Source organism: Stegostoma tigrinum, chromosome 9, assembly GCF_030684315.1.
Source record: "Stegostoma tigrinum isolate sSteTig4 chromosome 9, sSteTig4.hap1, whole genome shotgun sequence".
In the NCBI taxonomy this organism is placed as follows: Eukaryota; Metazoa; Chordata; class Chondrichthyes; order Orectolobiformes; family Stegostomatidae; genus Stegostoma; species Stegostoma tigrinum.
Window position 1 is genome coordinate 59,970,914 of NC_081362.1, and position 21,942 is coordinate 59,992,855.

General features: G+C 40.7%; 1 protein-coding gene across 1 annotated transcript in view; it reads left to right on the forward strand.

The window, feature by feature from the left end:
• spata17 (spermatogenesis associated 17) overlaps window positions 1-21,600 on the forward strand; it is a 317,410-nt gene extending 295,810 nt beyond the window's left edge. Inside the window, exon 10 of the mRNA XM_048536385.2 lies at window positions 19,836-21,600. Coding sequence (XP_048392342.1) covers window positions 19,836-19,916 — 81 coding nt within the window. The 3' untranslated portion in view covers window positions 19,917-21,600. The remainder of the gene's footprint in view (window positions 1-19,835) is intronic.
• The last annotated feature ends 342 nt before the right edge of the window (window positions 21,601-21,942 follow it).

Sequence of the window (21,942 nt, forward strand, 5' to 3'; positions counted from 1 at the left end):
ACACGCCAGCTGGACATTGAGAAGTAGAATTTGCTTGGTTGCGATACATTTGAAAATTGCCATGTAGTATCCACTAACCAATATGCATGTAGTCATTGACACCCTGCAGCATGAAAAGGACTGTAATCTACTCAAAGTTGTGTATCCACTCTGCGACTGCTCCCTAGAAAGTGAATGCAGAACTTATGAAGAGGGGATGAGAGTAGGCCACTCAACCCTTCTAGCCTGCTCTGCCATTCAATAAGTTCGGCTGATCTGATTTTAACCTTGTTCCTGCATGCCCCCAATAATCTTGCAACCCTTTGGTAATTAAGAATTTACCTACCTCAGCCTTAAAAATATTTAGAGATTCTTGATCCACTGCCTTTGGAAGAAGTGAATTCCAAAGATGCATAGCCATCTGAGAAAAAGAACCTATGTCTATCTTAGATGGGTCACTCCTTATTTGTAAACTACAAAATGTATATTCTACAAAAAAGAAAATATCCTTTTCACATGCACTTACTCAGGATCTTATATGTTTCAAGTAACTCACTTCTGACCCTTCTGAACTCCAGAGGATACAGGCCTGGCCTGTCTACTCTCTCCTCATTAGGCAATGTGTTCCTTCCAGCACCTCAGTGATCTTCTCATTAAACAATGAATGGCAATCGGTGAGATGTTCCTAACAGACACTGCTTGCTCCTGGAAACTCACAAGCCTCTGTTCAACCATCTGCAGGTAGGGAATGGCTACCCCTTCTGCCTGCTTTCGGGTAGCCTGGATAATAGCCTTTTCGCGACTGGTGAAAGGTAACAATATTTGCAATCTATTTTAAGTAGTCAACATAATCCAAAATTTTCAATCAGTTGCATAAACATTTTTGGCCTTTCAAGTGGTAAAGGGCTTTAATGGACACCAGAGGAAGAGGTGCCCCTTCTGGTCAGTGTTGCATGGTGCAAATAATGGATAGTATTTCATACAATAAGATTCCATTTGTTTTTAAAACACCTTGCAAACAAGTAGTCTACTCACTCATTTGGCTTTGCTAACAAATCCACGAAACGACAGGACCAATAGTAAGAAGACAGAGTAGCTCCGAAGAGATATTCCATTACTTCGTGTTATGTTGGCTCCCTGGCATAACTCCAAGAGAAAATCTAGGCCATTGTTTTGAAGGTTTATTTCTGATGTAGTCATAATTGTTGCTTCATTTTCCGCAATGCAACACTGGAATGTCTGAATATGTCAGTTTATATGTTGATATTTATGTGTCACATCTAAGAGAATTCCTTCGTATAATTACAGTCAATAAAGTATTGAATATAAGGTCAAGTGAGAGTTACAGATAAAAACTATCAATTTACTTTTTGGAAATGCTCAGCAGGTCAAGCACCATCTATGGAAAATAAATCAAAGGGTGCAATCTTATAGGACCTGAGTGATGTGGGCCATGGTGAAAAATGTGGCAGAATCATGTGGGAAAGTCCACAGAGACATAACTGAACATCAGGACCAATTTTCCGCATCTTTTAACCAAATTCCAGGCAGCAAGGTGAACTCTCAGTAAAGACCATAGGTCTACAGCACAGAAGAAAACCCTTTAGCCCATCAAGTTAGTATTGTTCAAAGGCAAGCACTTAACTGTGGGTTAGCATTACCTCCTAAAGAAGATTATTACATGTTAATGTTATTAACTACACACCTCATCTCATTAATCTGCAGCTCCCTACCCTACTACCAGCCAGTCAAAATTCTCAACAAGTAAGTCAGATTGGTTACACGGTAATGTCAGATTGCCACTGACTGCAAATGGCTGCCATCTTGCTCAGAATGCAACAGCACCTCAGGCATGATCCACGGGCACCAGCCACAGAACCTCTTGAACACAGACATTGGCATCTGATATTTGCTAACCTTGAGGATCCTCATGGCATCCCCCCAGTACACTTGCAGAATGCTAAGGAAGTGCAGACTTGCATTGCAGGAGGCACCAGCACCTGGTGTTGAAAGGTTGCTGCACAGACAGTTGATGCACAGGAGCAGGCATCCAGCTCATGAACTCGGAAAGGCTGCATTTCAAGGCTGTTTGCTCAATTTCTTAGCTACATTGACTTAGCGGCTAACCATATGCTCACACCACCCCTCCCTTGCCTTCCTGTGCCTATTATTGCAGTTACACAATGAAGTAGCTTGCCTTGTTAGTCAGCAGTCTTCGGTCAAAGGGGTGTACATCTTATTGTAGGGCAGTGGATAACGCCAATCTCACATGTAACCACATGCCTGCAGCTAATAAGACAATCACATGACAAGTACAGCAAGCAGACAGCCACACATCAAACTCTTAGAGGAGTAGTTCTCAGGGAAGTCCATAGTGGCAACCAGTCAGAGTATTCTGGCTCAGTAAGTCACAAACAGTGCCCAATACCAGTCCGTGATCAAGACATCCAGTCAAGGTATTCTCAGTCAGGGGTTCCACGCCTCTGCAGTCCAGGGAGTGGGTCACAGTCAGCTCCCTGACTCCATGGTGACCAGTCTGAGGGTCAGGAATAACACAGGGGACACGTACAAGCACCGGTCAGTAATCTGACAACTGCCAAACTAGGTTGTCTACTTTGGTCGCAAAAGAGGATGGGTCGTAGTCAGTCCACCAGATCCATTCACAGAAACAAGCCGAAAGAGGGACAGGTTGGATCAAAGAGGACTGCAGCCAAAGGAATGAGGATTGGGAACCTATTCTTCAAGATTAGGAACAGCAGACTGGGGAAAGGGGTGATGACAATTATCAAGGGGAAAGCTGGATGTATAAGGAAGTGACATATACAATGGACGTAAAAACAGGTAATGCAGGAGGAATGTTCTGCCATAGTCAGGAGCAGCCTAGCTTCATGCTCAGGACAGTATATGAGCAGGTTTGGGTGACACAGAGAAACAAAATAAACACATGCAGTGAAAAACCCATAACATACATGTAAATGGAAGACTTTATACATAGTGTCACCAATGTACCCTCAAAAGGACTTTTTATTTCTTTCCCTCCCACTACATTTCAGTATTGCCCCAGGCTCTACAGCTGGTATAGTGACAGTTTGCTCAAAGTGGACACCATTGGCCTTGGAGGTTTGGTTGGGCACTACAAGGGCATTTGTGCCTGAAAGCACCAAACTTACTGAAGGTCTTCTTGTCACAGGCATTAAGCTCTCAAAGGACAGATGGTGCAGACAAGGTAAAGTTGGAGGGTCTGGCAACTTTTGGTTGGAGATTTCTGTGGGGCTTGTGCGAGGTTCTTCCTCCAGCGAAGAATTGTCAACTTGAAAGTCAGAGTGGTGATTTTGTGACTCCAGCTCACCATTTGCTATTCTGAATCTCCATCTTGGACATCTGGTACCTCAGGGAATGCTCCATGGGCAGGAATTGCATCCACCCCACACACATGGATGGCGGCATTGGATATATGCTAGTTCCTCTGCATCTTCATGGCTCATCTCTGATCCATTTACAATAACTTTCTGTATTGCCATTTTGGAGTGCAGCCAACACTGAAAAACTGCTGGAGGACACTTTGCATACAAGGACAGGCACCCAGCTGACAACAGGAAAGCTGACATTTCGGGCCTAGACCCTTCATCAGATTTTTTTTTCTATTATCTTTGACCCAGCTGACAAATTGGACCAGACTGCATCTCAGGGCTACTCGCTTCCCCTCACTCACTTTGTACACAAATGGGTGCTCACAGCCTCCTGTCTTGCATATTAGCAGTTTTCCCCCTCAACCAGATTTTTCAAGGTTCACTTATTTGCAATTTTGTGCAGATACATGCCTTTCAGCAGTCATAATCAAGGCGGCAGGCCTGTGCTATATGGAACAATGTCAGTTCTCACACCTGCACCATGTGCCAGACAGGTACATGGCAAACACATTGCATTGTTGCAAGCAAATGACAGTATCTCAAAACCTAATGGGTATAGTCCTCAGGCAAGTCCAGGGAGTGAGCCACAGTTAAACCTGTGGGCCCGGTGCTACCAATCCAAGAAGTCATGGGAAGGCAGTTAGGGAGTTGTACAGGGTCTGATCAAGGGTCTGGTCACTCAGCATTTGGGGCTATGGCTAAATCAGTCAAGGAGTGGGCCACAGTCAGTTCCAAAGCTCCGTCTTCTAAGGGTCAAGGAGTGTCATCGGGGAAGAAGAGGGGCGAGGGAACTTAATTCCCACAATTACTGTGGGGTGAGGGCATTGCCAGGGTGGGGGGGTGGTTGGTGATGCAACTGAATATGTAATCGACGGGGGGAGACAATACAGCATAACAGGGAAATAGGTTCATATGAGGGAGGGGAAATCATTGACAGTAAATAACACCCTTGCTTCAATGTGAGATGGTGCACTACTATATCTGGCATGTTTGCCTGAAATGGCTGGGTGTAGGGTGTGGGAGTGGTTTGTAAATTGGGTAAATGAAGGTGGAGATCCATGGGTTGATGAGCACTCAGATATGAGCAATCCCTATGGGATTGATGGGGAGGGCTACCATGAAGGGTAAGTTTACATTTTGCAATTTACTAAAACGGAGGGGCTGAGCCTGAACTCAGTTTGGCTATGGCAAATGGGCAGGATAGGTCTGAGGTTCTGTGAATGAAGCGTCTTCAATTTCAAGTGATATGATGCACTTCAAAGGCCATCACCACACAGCACCTATATGGTGAAGCTAAAACACTCCTGTACAGGCTTTGTGAACCTAAGGTATTACCTACAGTGTGCAGTCCAAATCTTTATCCAATCAGTCCTCACCTTATCATGCAAGATAACCAATTAATTCCATTAAATCTGTGATGCAGGAGTACCTGGGATGATGGAGCCTGAGTGCCAAAGTAGAAATAATCTGAAATTCACCTGTTGCCTGCACATGGTATAAGAACTGCTCACCTCACACTCTGGACAATTAAATGTTATGTAGTGCAAAAGATGGATGGGCTCTATATCTACAGTGTACAGAGAGACACATGTAGCTTCTGACGGTGAAAAGTGAATAAAAATTTACAAAGACAAAAACATATTCACAGTATATCACCCATACCACCAATATGACCTCAGAAGATTTTCTTCCTTAGCCACCCACTACATCTGAGCACAGACCTAGCACCTGCAGCTCAGTTGGAGGGAGCCTGCCCAACAGTGGAGAAGTTGGCAATTGAGATTTGGCCAGGCAACTCGGGTCTGGTTCTGTCTGGAGAGTTCAGACATGCTCAGGGTGTATTGTTCAGAGGCAAATGCCCTCTTCAGTTGGACCTCCCTCAAGGTGGCAGGCAGGATAGAGATGAAAGACTTAGCTACCTCTGAAGGGACCTGAGAGGAGAAGTCTGCAGACCTCTGTGTAGTTCTTGCAACTGCTGGGTGTCTTATGACACCATGCTGTCTCCTTGTGAGGGAGGGACATCTGGAGTGAACTCAAGGTTCCTTGTCCCCCTATTGTTTTACCATTGGTTCTGAGCACCAATGGCTGGACCATGTCTATCCAACAAACTGTGAGACTGCTGGACCTAGGTCTCCATGGCACCTGTTAACCTGTCTGTGGAGGTAGTCAGATGCTTGCATGCCTGAGGCAGCAGAGTCTAATCACATTAGTGCAGACTTTGTGTCCAGTTGGCCGGTGCCCCAACAAACCAACCTACTATGTTTGCCTATGGATGTAGATGAAGTTCCTGACTGTCAAAACTGTTGGGTCCCCTACTGCCTGGAGCTGAGCAGATGCCTGTTCTCTGGCAGGCGTCTGAGCGCCAACGTCTAGGGGATTTCTTTCTGCATACCATCAGAGTTGACGTGAAAGTAATGTGCTCATCAGCAGATTCTCCCGACTCTAATCTAGATAAAGTGCCAACTTTTAGGTGGTGCAACAGGCAGCCTTGCCTGTGCTTCTTCTGAGGCTACTGCACTCTTTACCTCAGGGGTGGAGGATGGCATGTTTGGCATGGCTGGCCTCTTGATGGCACATCCTTTGAATGCCCTGATGGTGCCTGCAGGAGACAAACAGCGACGGTCACAGCTGAGAAGCAGAAGTTGTGGAATCTTAAAAATAAATGTATACGGGGAGATGGAGGGTGGCTAATGGGAGGGAAGCACAACATTGACCAATGCTTCTAGTTCGGTTACTGGGACATGGAGGTTTCAGCATGTACATGGAGTGATCTCAGCTTTTGCTGGCCATGACCAGGATTATCTCCTCATAGGGGAACCCCACCAACTGCTCTGCCTCCTTCAGCTCTTTTATAGGCTGTTTTATCTTGTAAAGAGAGAAGGCAGGAATTGAGTGATATAAAAATGGCTGGCATGGCTGCTAGTGCAGGTGCAGGTGCGGGAAAGATAATGAGTGAGTAGGCAGTGCACAGGCTAAGCAGATTTGATGGTGTGGGAGGTTGGAGTGGGTAAAAGCCAGCAAAGGAAGATGTTGCATTCAACAGTGAGGATGGTAGACCTTGGTGGGAAATGGGTGCAGTGACATAAATCAAGTGAGTGTGAGCTAACAGAGAAGATCATTGACTTTCTTCCTGTACTGCTGAGTATTCCTCGTGTCCATCAACGGCAACCTGACCTCATCAGTGACCTCGGAGCAGACTGCCTGGGTCTAGTATCATAGCCTCCCCTATCAATCCTGTAGGAAGAGGACAGCTCCACTCTTCATACCCCATTCACCAGGACGTCCAAGTCCTTGTCCACAAAAGGAGGTATCAATTTACCCTTCTCAGCCAAAACCAGGGCAATTGTCTGCAACCTTGCAGGTTAGCTCCAGACTGTCAGCGCTTGACAAGGTAAACAACAGCCTTTTAAATATGGTGTGACACCATGGGTGCCTGTATGTGGGAGGCAATGACATCATGGTAATGATACTGAGTTAACAATCCAGAACTTCAATCTCTGGGGGTAGGGGTTTCAATCTCACTCACAGATGGTGAAATTTGAATTTGTCAAGAAATTGATTTTTTTTTGAAAGCCACGTTTAGTAATGACCATGTAACCATTGTCAATTGGCATAAAAACCCATCTTGAACAAAAACATAAGTTGCTAGAAAAGATCAGCAGTTCTGGCACCATCAGTGAATAAAAAATCGGAGTTCGTGTTTCGGGTCCAGTGACCCTCCCTCAGAACAGCTCCAAACACCGGACTCAAAATGTTAACTCCGATTTTTTTTATTCACAGATGCTGCCAGAACTGCTGAACTTTTCCAGCAACTTCTGTTTTTGTTTCTGAGTTACAATATCCGGAGTTCTTTCGGTTTTTATTGAAAAAAAACCTATCTGGTTCACTATGTCCTTTAGGAAGCGCACCTGCTGTCTTTACCTGGTCTGGCCTACACGTGACTCCAGATGCACAGCAATATGGTAAATTTTTAACTGTGTTCTGGGCAATTGGGGATGGGCAATAAATTCTGGCCCAGCCAGCGGTGCCTATATCTTGTGAATGATTTTTTAAAAATTTGTCTCTGCAGTGGTAAGTATATTCATCTGCTGTGAGTGGAAGGATCATAGAGCTGTAGAGGTATACAGCACAGAAAAGAGCCCGTCAGCCCATCGTGTCTGTTTTGGTCAAAGTCAAGTGCCTGTCTATTTTAATTCCATTTTCCAGGACCCGGTCCATAGATCCATAGCTTTGAAGTGCACATTAAAATTCTTCTTAATTGTAATAAGGGCTTCAACCTCCATCATTCTTACAGGGCAATAAATTTGAGTTTCTCACTATCCTTTGGGTGAAGAATGTTTTTGTCACATTCCTTCTAAACCTCCTGATTTGATTTGATTGGTTTATATATTTACTGTTACATTATTTGTTATAAAACCAGTGAAAAGTGTTGTATAATGTTGCCACTCTCCGATGTCAACTTAAAACAGATTTAAACCAGACATACAGTATAAAGGTCAAAAAATAAAGGAATAAAGTTAAAAATTCAGCAGTACAGTCCTTCTCAAGTGCTTACACATGGGCTTGGATATGGGGTCATCCACATTGACGCTGATCCCAATAGCAGTACGTAGCAATCCACTAGCCTCAAGTTCCTTTGTTGCGCCAATGCTACAAAAATGTGTCATCATTCTTTGACACTATCTAGCCTCTACTGATGATGCAACCATGAGACCGCGGTTGAGCCAATCTCTGCAATTTGACCCTTACATTAAATCTATGAGCCCAGTCATTGATCCCTCCAACAACGGGAAATTTCTTTCCTGGCTACTCTGTCTTTGCCCCCTCATATTTTTGCCCAGTCTACCTAACCCCTCTTATTAATAAAAATTCTCCAGCCCAGGCAACATCCTGAGAAATCTCCTCTATAAATTCTCAGATCCCTCCTATAACATGGAGTCCAGAGCTGGACACAGTACTCAAGCTGTGGCTTAACTATTGTTAAATACAGTTTTTTCCAGCATAACCTGCCATCTGTTAATCTCACTTGTCCGGTTTGTCAAAACGTAATCAGACTAAAGAGGTGCATAAGACCATGGTTGATAGTTTATTCAGCAATATTGGGACAATGGTGCAAGAGAATGTGCTAAGCCTCAGAAAACATTCAATTTGATAAATTATGGGAAGATTCAGCCTATTGTTTCAGGTTGAATGCCTTTCCTCAGTTCTGATGAAATGCCACAGATTTGAAGCAGTAACTTGTTTTTCTCATCACCAAAGATGCCATCTGACTTGTTGAGTATTTCCCGTGTTTGTACTTTTTATTTCACTTTTTATAGTAGTCTGCTTGTGAAACGTCTTTCTGACTGACCTAATGCTAGCCGATCATCGTTAGACAAATTTGCCAATCAGTGAATTGGAAGAGGTTATAAACCCAGAAAATCTGAACCAGTAAGCATAATTGATGTGAAAGCAGCCTTATTCATTTTTAATAGAGGTGGAGCATGGGGTGAGCAACCAGCCTATCACAGGATTTCTTGACGTTATTACTTTCTAATACTGTTCACTTCTGGGGCTTCCCCTTGATGTCTATAAATAACCATATCGTGGAGCAAGTAATGGTATATATCACCCAGACCTTACTTTTAGCATGGCCACTCAACAGAAATATCTCTTTGCCATTCTCGTGGAAGGTAATTGTGACTGAGTAACCATGGAGTTAGCTTCACATGAAAGTGAGAAAATTATGATACAGTGGAAGGCCATTAAGTCCATCATGTTGTTCCTAGCTGAGAAAAATAGCTATCCAACTGCCAGTTTTTCATCCATATTCTTGGAGGTGCAGCACTTCCAAAGTATCCAAGGATTTGGATCTGAGGGTAATATCCAACTAGCAGCTAACGTAAAGGGAAATCTCAAAGTCTTCCGCGGCATATCATTATTAAAGCATGGTTTTCGGAGGAGTAGAGCCAATTATAAATCAGAAAGGAGATTTACTTATGGAGGTGTGGGCATGGCTGAGGTGTTAAATGAACACTTTGCATCCGTTTTTACAAAAGAGGAGAATGCTGCCCTGGGCCTGGTGACAAAGGAGGCAACTCTAACACTAGAATGGTTCAAAAAATGGCTGAGGTGTTAAATGAACACTTTGCATCCGTTTTTACAAAAGAGGAGAATGCTGCCCTGGGCCTGGTGACAAAGGAGGCAACTCTAACACTAGAATGGTTCAAAATTAATTAGGAAGAAGATAGATTGTTAGTTCTTAAAAATGGGCTCCAAACACAGGAAAGGTGCAAGAAAACTGAGAATTGCAAACATTAGGCTCTTGTTCAAGAAGGGTTGTAAGAATAATCACCACAAATACAGACAGTCAGCTTAACTTTGGTGGTGAGGCGGCTTATAGAAACAATTATTAGGTATAAAACTAGTATTCACGTTGAAAGAGGTGGGTTGATTAAGAAACATCAGATTGGATTTCTAAAGAGGAAATCATGTTTAACTAACTTGAAGTTTTTTGAAGAGGAAACAGAAAATTCAAGTAAGATAATACTGAGACGGTATACATGGATTTCCAGGAGGCATTTGATACAGCGCCCCCCACAACAGACTTGTGAGGAAAATTATAGGTCACTATATAAAAGGGACAGTAGCAGTGTGGATGCAAAATTTGCTGAGTGATATTAAACAAAGAGTAATAGTCAATTGATATTTTTCAAGATGGAGAACTGTTTTCAAGATGGAACTCCCCAAGGGTCTGCTTGCTTTTCCTGATATGTACTGATGACCTGGAACTTGGTGTGCAGGGGACAATTTCAAAGCTTGCAGATGATGTGAAACTTGGAAGAATTGTAAACTGCGAAGAGGACAGTGTGTAACTCCAAAAGGATATTGACACATTAGAGGACTGCATGAATGAGGTTCAAGGAGAGAAGTGTGAGGTGGTGCACTTTGAACGAAGATCATTAAAAGGCAATATCAAATAAGGGGTACAAGTCTAACAATTCTGTGATTCTGTAATTTTCTAAATGAGATGAGGGTTTGTGAATCTACCAGTTTTTTTCAGACTGTGAGTTTCAGACCCTAATCATCATCTGGGTGAAAAATAATTATCTTCAATTTACAGTAATCCTCATGTAAGTTACTTTATTTATGTGTTCCTTTGGTTATTGACCCCTCTGCTACAGAATTAGACCCATTGTTACCCAGTCTATCTAGCCTCTCATAACCCTGTGCAGCTTAATTAAATATTCCATCCGTCTCCTCTATAACTAAGAAAATAATCCAATTTAGCCAATTGTTCTTCCAAGTTAAAATTCTCTGCAATTGGCAACATTCTCATAAATTTCCTCTGCAGTCTCCAGAGTAATCCATTCTCCCTGTTATTTGATGATTAAACCTGTATGCAGCGTTTTATCTGTAACCCACCTGGTGTTTTATTTGGTACTCCTGCTCTTGTACTTATTGCACCAGCTAATAATAGAAAACATCATGTCTGCCAATGTGATACACTGCATCTGCTGTACCTGTTGTGGCTTCCACTACATCAGGGAAACCAAGCGGAGGCTTGGGGACTGCTTTGCAGAACACCTATTCTGGGTTTGCAATAAACAACTGCACCTCCCAGTCATGAACCATTTTAACTCCCCCTTGCATTCTTTAGATGACATATCCATCCTGGGCCACCTGCAGTGCCACAATGATGCCACCCGAAGGTTACAGGAACAGCAACTCATATTCCGCTTGGGGACCCTGCAGCCCAATGGTATCAATGTGGATTTCACAAGCTTCAAAATCTCCCCTCCCGCTACTGCATCCCAAAACCAGCCCAGCTCGTCCCCACCTCCCTAACCTCTTCTTCCTCTCACCTATCCTCTCCTCGCACCTCAAGCCGCACCTCCATTTCCTACCTACTAACCTCATCCTGCCCCCTTGACCAGTCTGTCCTCCCCGGACTGACCTATCCCCTCGCTACCTCCCCACCTAAACTCTCCTCTCCACCTATCTTCTCCTCTATCCATCTTCAGTCCGCCTCCCCCTTGTTATCTCTGTTTTGTTAATCACCTTGTTTTCCTGTCCTGCTACCTTCGGGGATCTGAAGACATTTACTCCAAGGTGCCATTGTTCCTTAACACTTCTTAATATCTGACCACTTATAATGTGTTTCAATGCCTTGTTCGCCTTCCACAATTGTATTCCTTCACACTTCTCCGTTTTGAATTCTGCATGCTACTTTTCTACCCACCCAACCAGTCCAATGATAGCTTCCTGTAGTCTGAAAGTTTCTTCTTGACAATTCTCCACCTGGTCCATTTCCATATCATCTGAGAACTTGTTAATAATGCCAGACACATTTAAGTCTAAATCATTGATCTATAATATGAACAGCTGGAGATTCAGTATTGAGCCCTGCAGAACACCACTGGAAACAGCATTTTAGTGACAGAAACATCTGTTGGCCATTACACTTTGTGTCCAGCCACTGAGCTAATTTTGCATCCAAATGCCCACTTTCAGCTGGATTCCATAAGTTTATAATTTTCTGATCCATCTGCCACATGAGGCCTTGTCAAAAATTGTTCTAAAGTGCATGCAGGCTAAATTGAAAGAGCTATCCTCATTGATTTTCTTTGTGACCTCCTCAAACATTTGAGTCAAGTTTGTCAGACCATGACCTTCCTTTAACAAATACATGCTGACTGCCTTTGATTAATCCATGTTCTAACTGCTGACTTACTCTGCACATCAGAATTTTTTCCAATGATGTGCCCACCATTGAGATTAGCTTGCCTGGTCTGTAATTACTTAGTTCATCCCCTTCAAATAGTTTTAAATAATGCCACAACATTAAAAGCCCTTCAGTATGCCTGCAACTTAAGTACAGTGAGAGAGGATTGGAAAACAGTGATCAGACCCTCTAGTATTCCTTTTTAGCAGCTTGGAATATGAGATTGCTATGTACCTTAATATTTTCTTCCTCATAATGTTTATTAAGAACCACAACTTGAGTGCTTCCACACTCAAGTTATCTTTTAGCCTCTAGCTCCTCTGTTTCCTTAGTTATCCTTTTGCTTTTTATGTCCTTGTATAACATTATAGGTTTTCCTTGATTTTACTTGCTGATATTTTCTCAGGCCCTCCTTCTGCTTTCTGAATTTCCTTATTAATTTCACATCGGCAATTTCTGTACCCCCCAGCATTATTGAGCTTTTGCCTCTGAGGTATGCTTCCCATGAAAATTATAATATTCTCCTTCGAGAGTATAATGAAAGTTTACTAGGATTTTCTGTGATGAAAGAATTGTCTTTTGTGGTAAGATTAAGTAGACAGGTTCCACTTTCCCTAGAGTTTAGAAGAATGAGAGATGATATACTGGATTAATACCTGGATTGGGTAGGTTGTCAGATGAGGAAAGGTTTGACTGACTTGGCTTGTATCCATGGGAGTTTACAAGAGTAAGAAGTGACTTGATTGAGACATATAGGAACCTGAGAGGTTTTGACTGGTTGAATCTGGAGAATCAAGAACTAGGAGTCACTATAAAAATAAGATATTGCCCATTTATAACAGAGAATAGATTATTTTCACGGTGAGGCAGGAGTTGGTGGGGATGGCTGTAAATCTTTAGAACCCTCTTCCTTCAAAAGATGATGCAAGCAAAGTCTTTGTATGTTTTTAAGGTAGAGGTCAGTAGATTCATGCTAAGCAAGAAGGTGAATTGTCATCAGGGTCAGTGCATATGTGAAGTAATCAGATCAGCCATGATCTTTTATGAAATGGTGGAGCAGGCTCAAAGGATCTACTCGCCTGTACCCGTTCCCCATTCATTGATTCATTTGCGTGTATGATTTCATTGAAGTATATATATAACACGCATGAAGAGCTTGACAGGGTAGATGCAGGAAGGATGTAACTGATGAAAATTAGCCATTATCTCAATAGGTAACTCGGACTTGAAAGGTTGAAAGGCTGAATGGCTCATTTCTGTTCCTATTTGTCCTTAAGTTTTAATGTCTAGAAGTGAAATCAATGAAAATGCTTGACAGGCTGTATATTAGCCTTCTGCATTTTACCTAGAATTTTGTAGATCTCAAATGGCATCACTACCTATTGTTTAAAAAATTTATTTTTCCATCTTTTACCAGAGGAGTTGCTTTTTTATTGCCAAATATGATGGGCTTTATCTATTTTCCAGGGACATAAGATTACAATCAGCCCACTGTGTATATTACACTCAATACTGATGTTGCAACGATTATTGTAATAGTCAAAGTTATTAAATGTCAAAAGCCTTTACAGTAATAAATGTTGTAATAAATTCCCCATTGATTTTCATGATTTTGCATCCCAGTGTTGATAAAAGACTGCTGGAACTCAAAGGAAATGATATAAATGACAGAAGTTGCAGCAGAGGACCTGACAAAATTCCTTGTGATTTCTGTATCCACTATGTAATGATAAATGTAAGAAATAAGCCTTGAAATACTGGGAAGATCCTGCTCGTGTCTAGTGGAATACCAGCAAAAATAAAATGCAATTTCAGTGCTATGGTGTACATCAGAAGATTAGATTGCCTACAGTGTGGGAACAGGCCCTTTGGCCCAACAAGTCCACACCACCCTTGGAGAATCCCACCCAGACCCATACCCCCATAACCCACACACCCCTGAACACAACAGACAATTTAGCATGGCCAATCCACCTAGCCTGCATATCTTTGGACTGTGGGAAGATACTGGAGCACCCAAAGGAAACCCAGGCAGACATGGGGAGAATGTACAAACTCCACACAGATGGTTGCCTGAGGCTAGAATCAAACCTGGGTCCCTGGAACTGTGAGTCTGCAGTGCTAACCACTGAGCCACCGTGTCACTCTTTTTCTCTGGCCCTAATTCTCAGATTATGTCCCTTCGCTCTAAAATGCCCAACCAGCGAAAACAATTTATCTTTATCTACCCTGTCTTGAAAACTTCAATCAGATCGCCCCAAACCTTCTATATTCCACCCAAATGGGCCTAATTTGTATAACCTCCCTCATAACTTGTATAACCTCCCCCAGAAGCAAAGTATTAATATCCTAATTATACTATCGGATGTTGCACAATATCACCATAAGTATGTTCTGAGAAAGGGTCACCAGACCCAAAACGTTAACTCTGTTTTCTCCTCCACAGATGCTGCCAGACCTACTGAGCTTTTCCAGCAAGTTTGTTTGTGTTCCTGATTTACAGCATCTGCAGTTCTTTTGGTTTTTATCGCCATGAATATTATGGCACACTGGGGAGGTGTAGGCCAAGTGGTATTATTGCTGGACTATTAATCAAGAGACCGAGGTAATGTTCTGGGGTTCTAGCTTCAAGTACAACCACAGCAAATGGTAGAATTTTAATTCAATTAAGATCAGGAATTAAGAGCCTCATGATGACCATGAAACCATTGTCAATTGTTGGAAAAACCTAACTGGTTCACCAAAGTCTTTTAGGGAAGTAAAATGCTAACCTTACCTGGTCTGGACTACATGTGACTCCAGACCCACAGCAATGACTCTTAACAGCCGTCTGAAATGGCCAATAAACGCTGGCCTAGCCAGTGAATGAATATAAAATGAAGACCAATAGTCCACAATATGTAGTGTTGAGATTGCTGTAAACTTGTAATCAAAGTTTTCCATAATTTTAGTTTAACTTTCCTGAAGAATTACATTGTTTATACAAAGAATCTTGAAAGTTACATAATGATTGTATTCATAACCCACTCAAGCATTATTTCTATGGTACACATTTCTGTAGGCTGACTGCCTGCAAACTAAGCGTTTTGTTTGTCCTTCAGTTCTAGTTCTGCTCAAATGTATTCTGTCACTTACGTGGTCTACTGGAAGATTTCAAATCAATTGTGTAACCCTAAAAGGTGTAGTTCAAGCTGCAGATCTCCTAATGTTTGTCCTGTATTGTTAATAAATATCACAATTGTACAAAACAAAGATTTGGGGCAATCAGCTGCTATTTCGCTCATTTACTAAATAAGCTTCAATGAAATGACCAATTTTCGGGCACTATACTTTGATCATCAACTGCTGGATCAGAAGAGTGTATGAAATGTGCCAGATGATTTGACAGTTATCAATAAAAGATGAGAGAAAGGGTAACCATCCCCTTGGTCCCCCCTTCTTAAATACCTTTAATTCTGCCATTCTTGCAAACTACCCCACATCTCCAACTTGCCTTTCCCCTCTGAAACCTTTGAAAATGTTACTGCCTCCCAAATGATGTTCATTTGTTTCACAACTCCATGCTTAGACCCCTCTAGTTAGGTTCCTACCCTAGCCACAATATCAAAAATGCACCTATCAAACCATATGTGATATCCTATGTGACTGTGTCAAAGTTAACTGTGCTCTCTTTGTCCTACTTAATGTATCTACAGTCTTTGACAAGCTGGTACAGTGGCTTAGCGGTTAGCACTGCTACCTCACCGCGCCAGAGGCTCGGATTTGATTCTACCCTTGGGCCACTGCCTGTGTGGAGTTTTCATGTTTCCTCCATGTTTATGTTGGTTTCTGCTGGCTGGTACAGTTTCTTCGCACAGTCCCAAGATGTGCATGTTAGGTGGATTGGCCATGTTGTATTACCCATAGTGTTCAGGGATTTGTAGGTTAGGTGAATTAGCCAGGCTACATTAACCATAATGTTCAAGGATGTGTAGGTTAGCTGCATTAACCAAGGGAAATGCATGATTACAGGGAAAGGGTAAGGGGATGGGTCTGGGTGGGATGCTATTTGGAAGGTCAGTGTGGACTTATTGGACCAAATGGCCTGTTTCCAACTGTAGAGATTCTATCCTATTCTATTAAACATCTTCCTCAAAGTTCTCCAGTTGAATAGGAATCTACTTTCCTGGTTCCATTCTTATTTATCAAATCATAGTTGGGAAATCATTTGCTATAGTTTCTCTTCCTACCCTGGTACCATTGACTGTGTTGTCCCCCAGCAATCTATCCTTCGCCCCTTTATTTCTCATCTACATACTGCCCTTTCACAGTTCATTGAAAACCAAGGTGTTAATTTCCATGCATAGTGTTGGCTCCAGTTCAATTACACCAACACATCTTTCAGCTCCTTTTATGCAAGATTTTGCCAGCCTCTGGGTGGCAGGACAGAATGAGGGCAGGGAGGCTGATAAAATAACAGGGGCTGCTGCCGCTGCATTTTTCATCCCACCATCCCCTCACCCCCAAATTATTATGCTTGCTTGACCCTAACAGAAATGTTATTTTCTTCCTCTCCTGTGAAGACATCCCAAAATGGAGACTCCACCTCATTTTCCATGCAGTCTCAACAGCAGTCATCGGTGTCCAGAACCACTCTCTATCCTTAATTGGAAGCCTCACTGGTAGCCAATTAGGAGACTGCTCCTGGCAAAATTGCCACTTGTGGTCCTACTGTCCACCTTCATTTAAAACTAACACTTGCACCCAGTCCCTAATAATGGTTTTCAACCAGTCTATGGACAATTTTCATTAATGATGTTAGCTGATCATTTAGGATTGTTTCTCAGGCTAGGATGTTTGCTCCACAATTAGGTAACACAAGTTGGGAAATTTACCGGCTTGCTACACCACCTCAGGAGAAACTTCCCAAAATGGTGTGATCTTCGTTTCAAGTAGGAGTGGGGTGCGTGTATGATTGAATTAAAATTGCTATCCTCAAGCACACATCAAAGGCTTGCCACACTGAGGCTGTTAAGCATTTAGACAGTCTGTTCAAAAAGCTGGCCTTGATTCTCTGGGGATTTATTTATGGTTTTTGCACAGTTTTTATATTCTCTAATCCTTTTCTAGAGCACCTTCACCTCCCAGGCACTCTCCATTGCCCATTCATGCCAACTCATACCACCTTACGCTCCTCACCTATCTTCAATAGCACCTCATAACAACAAAAATCTATACCTCTCAACCACCTACGGTGCTCCTACCCTCCAAGTCAACTTATGCCTCTCAACCTTATTGCCCTAATACCAACTTTTGACAAGTCAAGCCAATCTACCTATCAGCCTTTAGTCTTATACCCTTTATGACATTATCACCAAGCACAGATCTCAACAGCAATTCTGAAATGAAACAAAATATCTTGCTAAATATTTGTTACAGCTTTTATCGCATTGAAAAAGCATTCATGGGACCTAATTCAAAACTTTTAGATCCGTTTAATTACCTCATATTTTATAGAAACAAACTGACTTGTATCCATAACCCTGTATCAACAACAACTAGTCCTTTAATAAACTCTTTGAGGAATCAGTCAATATTTATTTTGGATACCCGTTAAGCTAACAAGACAATTGACTGAAACCAGACAAGCGGTAGTGCTGTCATATCGGATGCCTTAGGATGCTATCAACAAACCATTGTTGTCGGATTTCTTTTTAATTTTCATAGGCACAGGCAACCAAGTTTTGTGAAAATGTTTAAAGGCTAAGGTTTTAAATAACTTCACAGGTTGATAATTCAAAAGATTTTCTTCATAGTAAACAGCATTTACATCTACCTTCAAAAATTGTAACTCTCGCACCACAGGGACAGTTTCAGGAGCTCCTTGCATTGCAAATAGGGTTAGTTGAATTCAATGTTGATTTCATGGACCCTATTGATTCCCCCTTGTGTGGTGAAAAAGAGATCTGTTGGAAATAGGAGCAGGATCTGAATCTGGGTCCTGCTAGCCATTTTTGAAGTTCCCATGATGCCACGAGAATTCAGGCCTTCAAGTTTGACATACAAGTTGATTTGTACAGAACCAACAAGAAAATGAGCCTTTCATGTCAAGACTCTAGTTAAGGTGTTTGGGTTTGCATGCTGTTTGCATAGGTCCTAAAGGCTTAATACTGAGCAGTGCCATGTAGCAACTGAATTGTTGAACTGTTCTGAAGAACGGACATATTGGACTTAAAACTGTAACTTTGTTTCTCTCCCCACAGATACTACCAGACTGGCTGAGTTTCTCCAGCATTCTATGTTTGTTTCAGATTTATAGCAATCAGTATTTTGCTTTTAATTATCTAAAAATATTATGTTATGTCAGAATGGCTTCTGGTACTTCTGGTTTCTTTCAGATGGTTCCATATTTTCCTGTTGACTATGACTATTGACAGTTTTTCCTCAGTTGGCTTTACTGACATGAAAACAACAGGATAGAATTTCCCGCAGCCCAAGAGACCTGTCATTGACCCTGGAAAAGTTCTAGTTTCAATAAACATTAATAGTATTTCCCAAAATTGTGCTGGGTTGAGGAAATCCTTTACAAATTGTGCAATTTAGAAATAAGCAAATTGCAAATCAGTGGGGTACTGCAATTCGCTACTTCACAAAAAAAATGTAAAAATTAAACCAGTTACCGGGGAAGATAGTTGCAGTGCATAATACAAATGACCTACTTCAGAACTTAAAAAAAGGGGGGAAGATTTGTGACATGGCAGGAAGATAGATGTGAAATCAATGAAAAAGAAGCTAACATTCTGCAGTGATCTTCCCTAAAATTAATTTCTTTTTTCCCCATTTCCTGATACACCAAAGGATTTAATCCACTCCTTTCACCAAATTCTGATATCCCCATATTCACAGATACATCAGGAATAACTCAATCAGCTCCTGTTGTGACTGGGGCCTCTGTATGGAGTCCCAATTTTATGTATTATTTTCTGTTTGGCCTAGAGGTCAGAATGATTAGTTGAATAGAATTCTAGATATTCTTCAGGCCAATTATCCTGACCCATTTGGTAGAATAAAAGCAATTTGATGTTAGAAAATGTAAAACATTTGGAGGCCTTTGACATTGTAAGACAAGTTTTCAGTCTCTGTGAAACATATTCCCGAAAGATGTTATTTTTCCCTACATAGCTGACTTAACCTTTGCCTTTACGGTAAGTCCAGATCTTAGCCAATGACGTAAACCATTGACGGGCATATGATTTTAAATCTACTGTGCCATCAAGATGCAATTTAAGCCATTTGTGTCAGTGTGCAGAAAATGCAGCATGAAATAACATCAAAAAACATTTTCTATTCTGTTTGTTTAATTCTCTCCAGCTCCTTCAGGACTTTACCTCGTGAGACTCATATTACAACCAAACGATGTAATTTTTGAAAAAAGAATGTACATGTACTGAAGTGAAAATTAAAAAAAACAAAATTTAATGTGAAGGTATTATTCAGCAGAAAAATAAACATTTTCAAATATATATCAATGAAAAGCAAATTCAGTGGCTTGTTTTGTGGAAGATATTGTCAGAAATGTTATATTAATATTTCAGATGTGTGTTTATCTCAGTCAATATTTTCCATTTCATCCTATTACTGAATTAGTCAAGCAGATTCTGAACAACTATAAATGAAATGTCTATGACATTGCAGTTTATCACCATCTTTAAAACAGACAGAGATGTTACTTTGGATTGAATTATTTTATTTTCTCTTTCTAGCCATTCAGAACTGTTTTTAAATCCATTCACCTTTTTGAGAAGTTTCAAAAATCCTATTCCAAAGCTGGACAAGTGTGCTAAGGATGACGGGGATTCTGTTACACTTCCTGCTATAATGTGATAGGAACAACAATTGTTTCATTCATTTTTGATAAGTGAACGCTATTTGAGAAATGAAAAAAATTGTAAACTCCCCAGTATTAACATCATCTTACAGAAAATGTACTAATGCATTAAAAATATATGAGCGATGTACTTGTGATTCACATGGTAATGTTTTGTTTTGAATGTGTTAATTTTGAGTATGGTTGCTAAATTAAGTTTTTTTTTCTCTTCAATTTTCATTAGTACCTTTAAAGCTATTGAAACTCTCACCATTATACAATTAGTGTAACAATTGGTTTAAGTGCAGCCATTTTTGGATTTGTAGAAACTGTTGCAGAATTATTATATTTTTCTAATTATCTATTATCTTCAAAATACTGCATATTTTTAAATGATACTGACCAAACAAAATTGAAAATATTGAGTGCATGGCAATCTTTTAATGGTATCTAAATTGTAGTCTATTCAAGTATTAATACTTTTACTGTTAGGAGCATTAAAATACACATTGTTAATGATTTGATTAATATTATTGCAATTGATCCAGACTTAGTTGAATTTTGATGAGAATGTCAGCACATAACTAATTTACACCACTTTATGTCTTTTCTATCCTTGTAAAGGTGTTAATGATCTCGATTGTAGCATCTTAAATAATTTTTAAAAATGATAGCTGATGCAGCTTTACGGTTGCAGCAAGAGACATCTTTAGCTCTTCTACTTGAGTGACATGCTTATGCACTAAAGGTTTAATTGAGTATTTTATCCCAAATTGTTAAAGAAATCAACGAGAAATGAACTGGTCTTTGACTGCTGCAGTACTGCTGTCATGTCTTTGACCACCTTTAGGGAATCTCCTAAATGCTGAAAGATCTTTATAAATTTCATCAAATCATTTCTGTCACTTTTTTTTACAAAGAAAGGATTTTCCATAAACAGTAATGTTTAATATTTTAATCTTTATCTGGGAATTTAAGTATTTTCTGGGCCAAAACAAAAATGATGATCTTAAGTAAATATTGAAGAAAAAATACAGCAAGACATTCAGGAATCAAAAGAGAAAACGAACAGATTAATCTTTTGGATAAAGATGTTTGACAAAATTTAAAATAATTTTGTATAAGTTGTTCCACTTCACAAATACTATCATGGCATGCAAAGGGTTAACACAAACTGACATTTGGAGCAAAATGCGTAAATTATATGTTAGGTTGACCTTTGAATACTGTGCCAACTAAATATACATACGCTTGCTATTGCAAAAATTATATTGAGCCACTCTCTTTATCCGAGTCAAAGTTCTGAAAGATTATAGAATTTATTAACAGTACACTGATTTTTTTAGAACAAAAAAATTGCTTTTATCATTGATTAAAACTACACTTAATATCGGAATGTTACTTCAAAAAAGTTCATTTTCACAGCATGTGTTCCTTGGAGAAATGATTGTGAAATGGTTCTGCTGTACTTTTGTGGATTCTTTCTAAATTAAAGGCTGGACCACTGTTGAAAATAAATGTACTTTAATTTCAGAGAGTGAAAAGGCGAACCCAAGCTGAACCCCTATTGAGATTTAATTTTAGAAAATAATTCTGAGTGCTTTATTCTATATGGGAGCTGAGCAGCAGCCATACACAAAGCTGGACAGACTGTTGATGAATAAAAACGCCACAGTAATTTTGGATGTGAGTGCTATCTCTTTGATTACTCAAGCTCCAAGGCAGTCCATCACGCCACAATAATTCACCCGGCATTGACTCTCACCTTACTACTGCATTTTTCCCATCAGTCCGATTAGAAACAGCACTGCCCTTATGAGATTAATCTCTTACAATTTTAAATCTGACCTCTGAATAAAAAAAGCCTTCTGATGCAGAATATCATTGCAGGCAAGAAAGCTTCAACAGCTGACAGCATCGGCATGGATCATCCCAAAATGGTTTGTCTAACACACTTCTGCTATCCCATAACATTGTCTGAGAACACCATTCTCCTCCGTGGA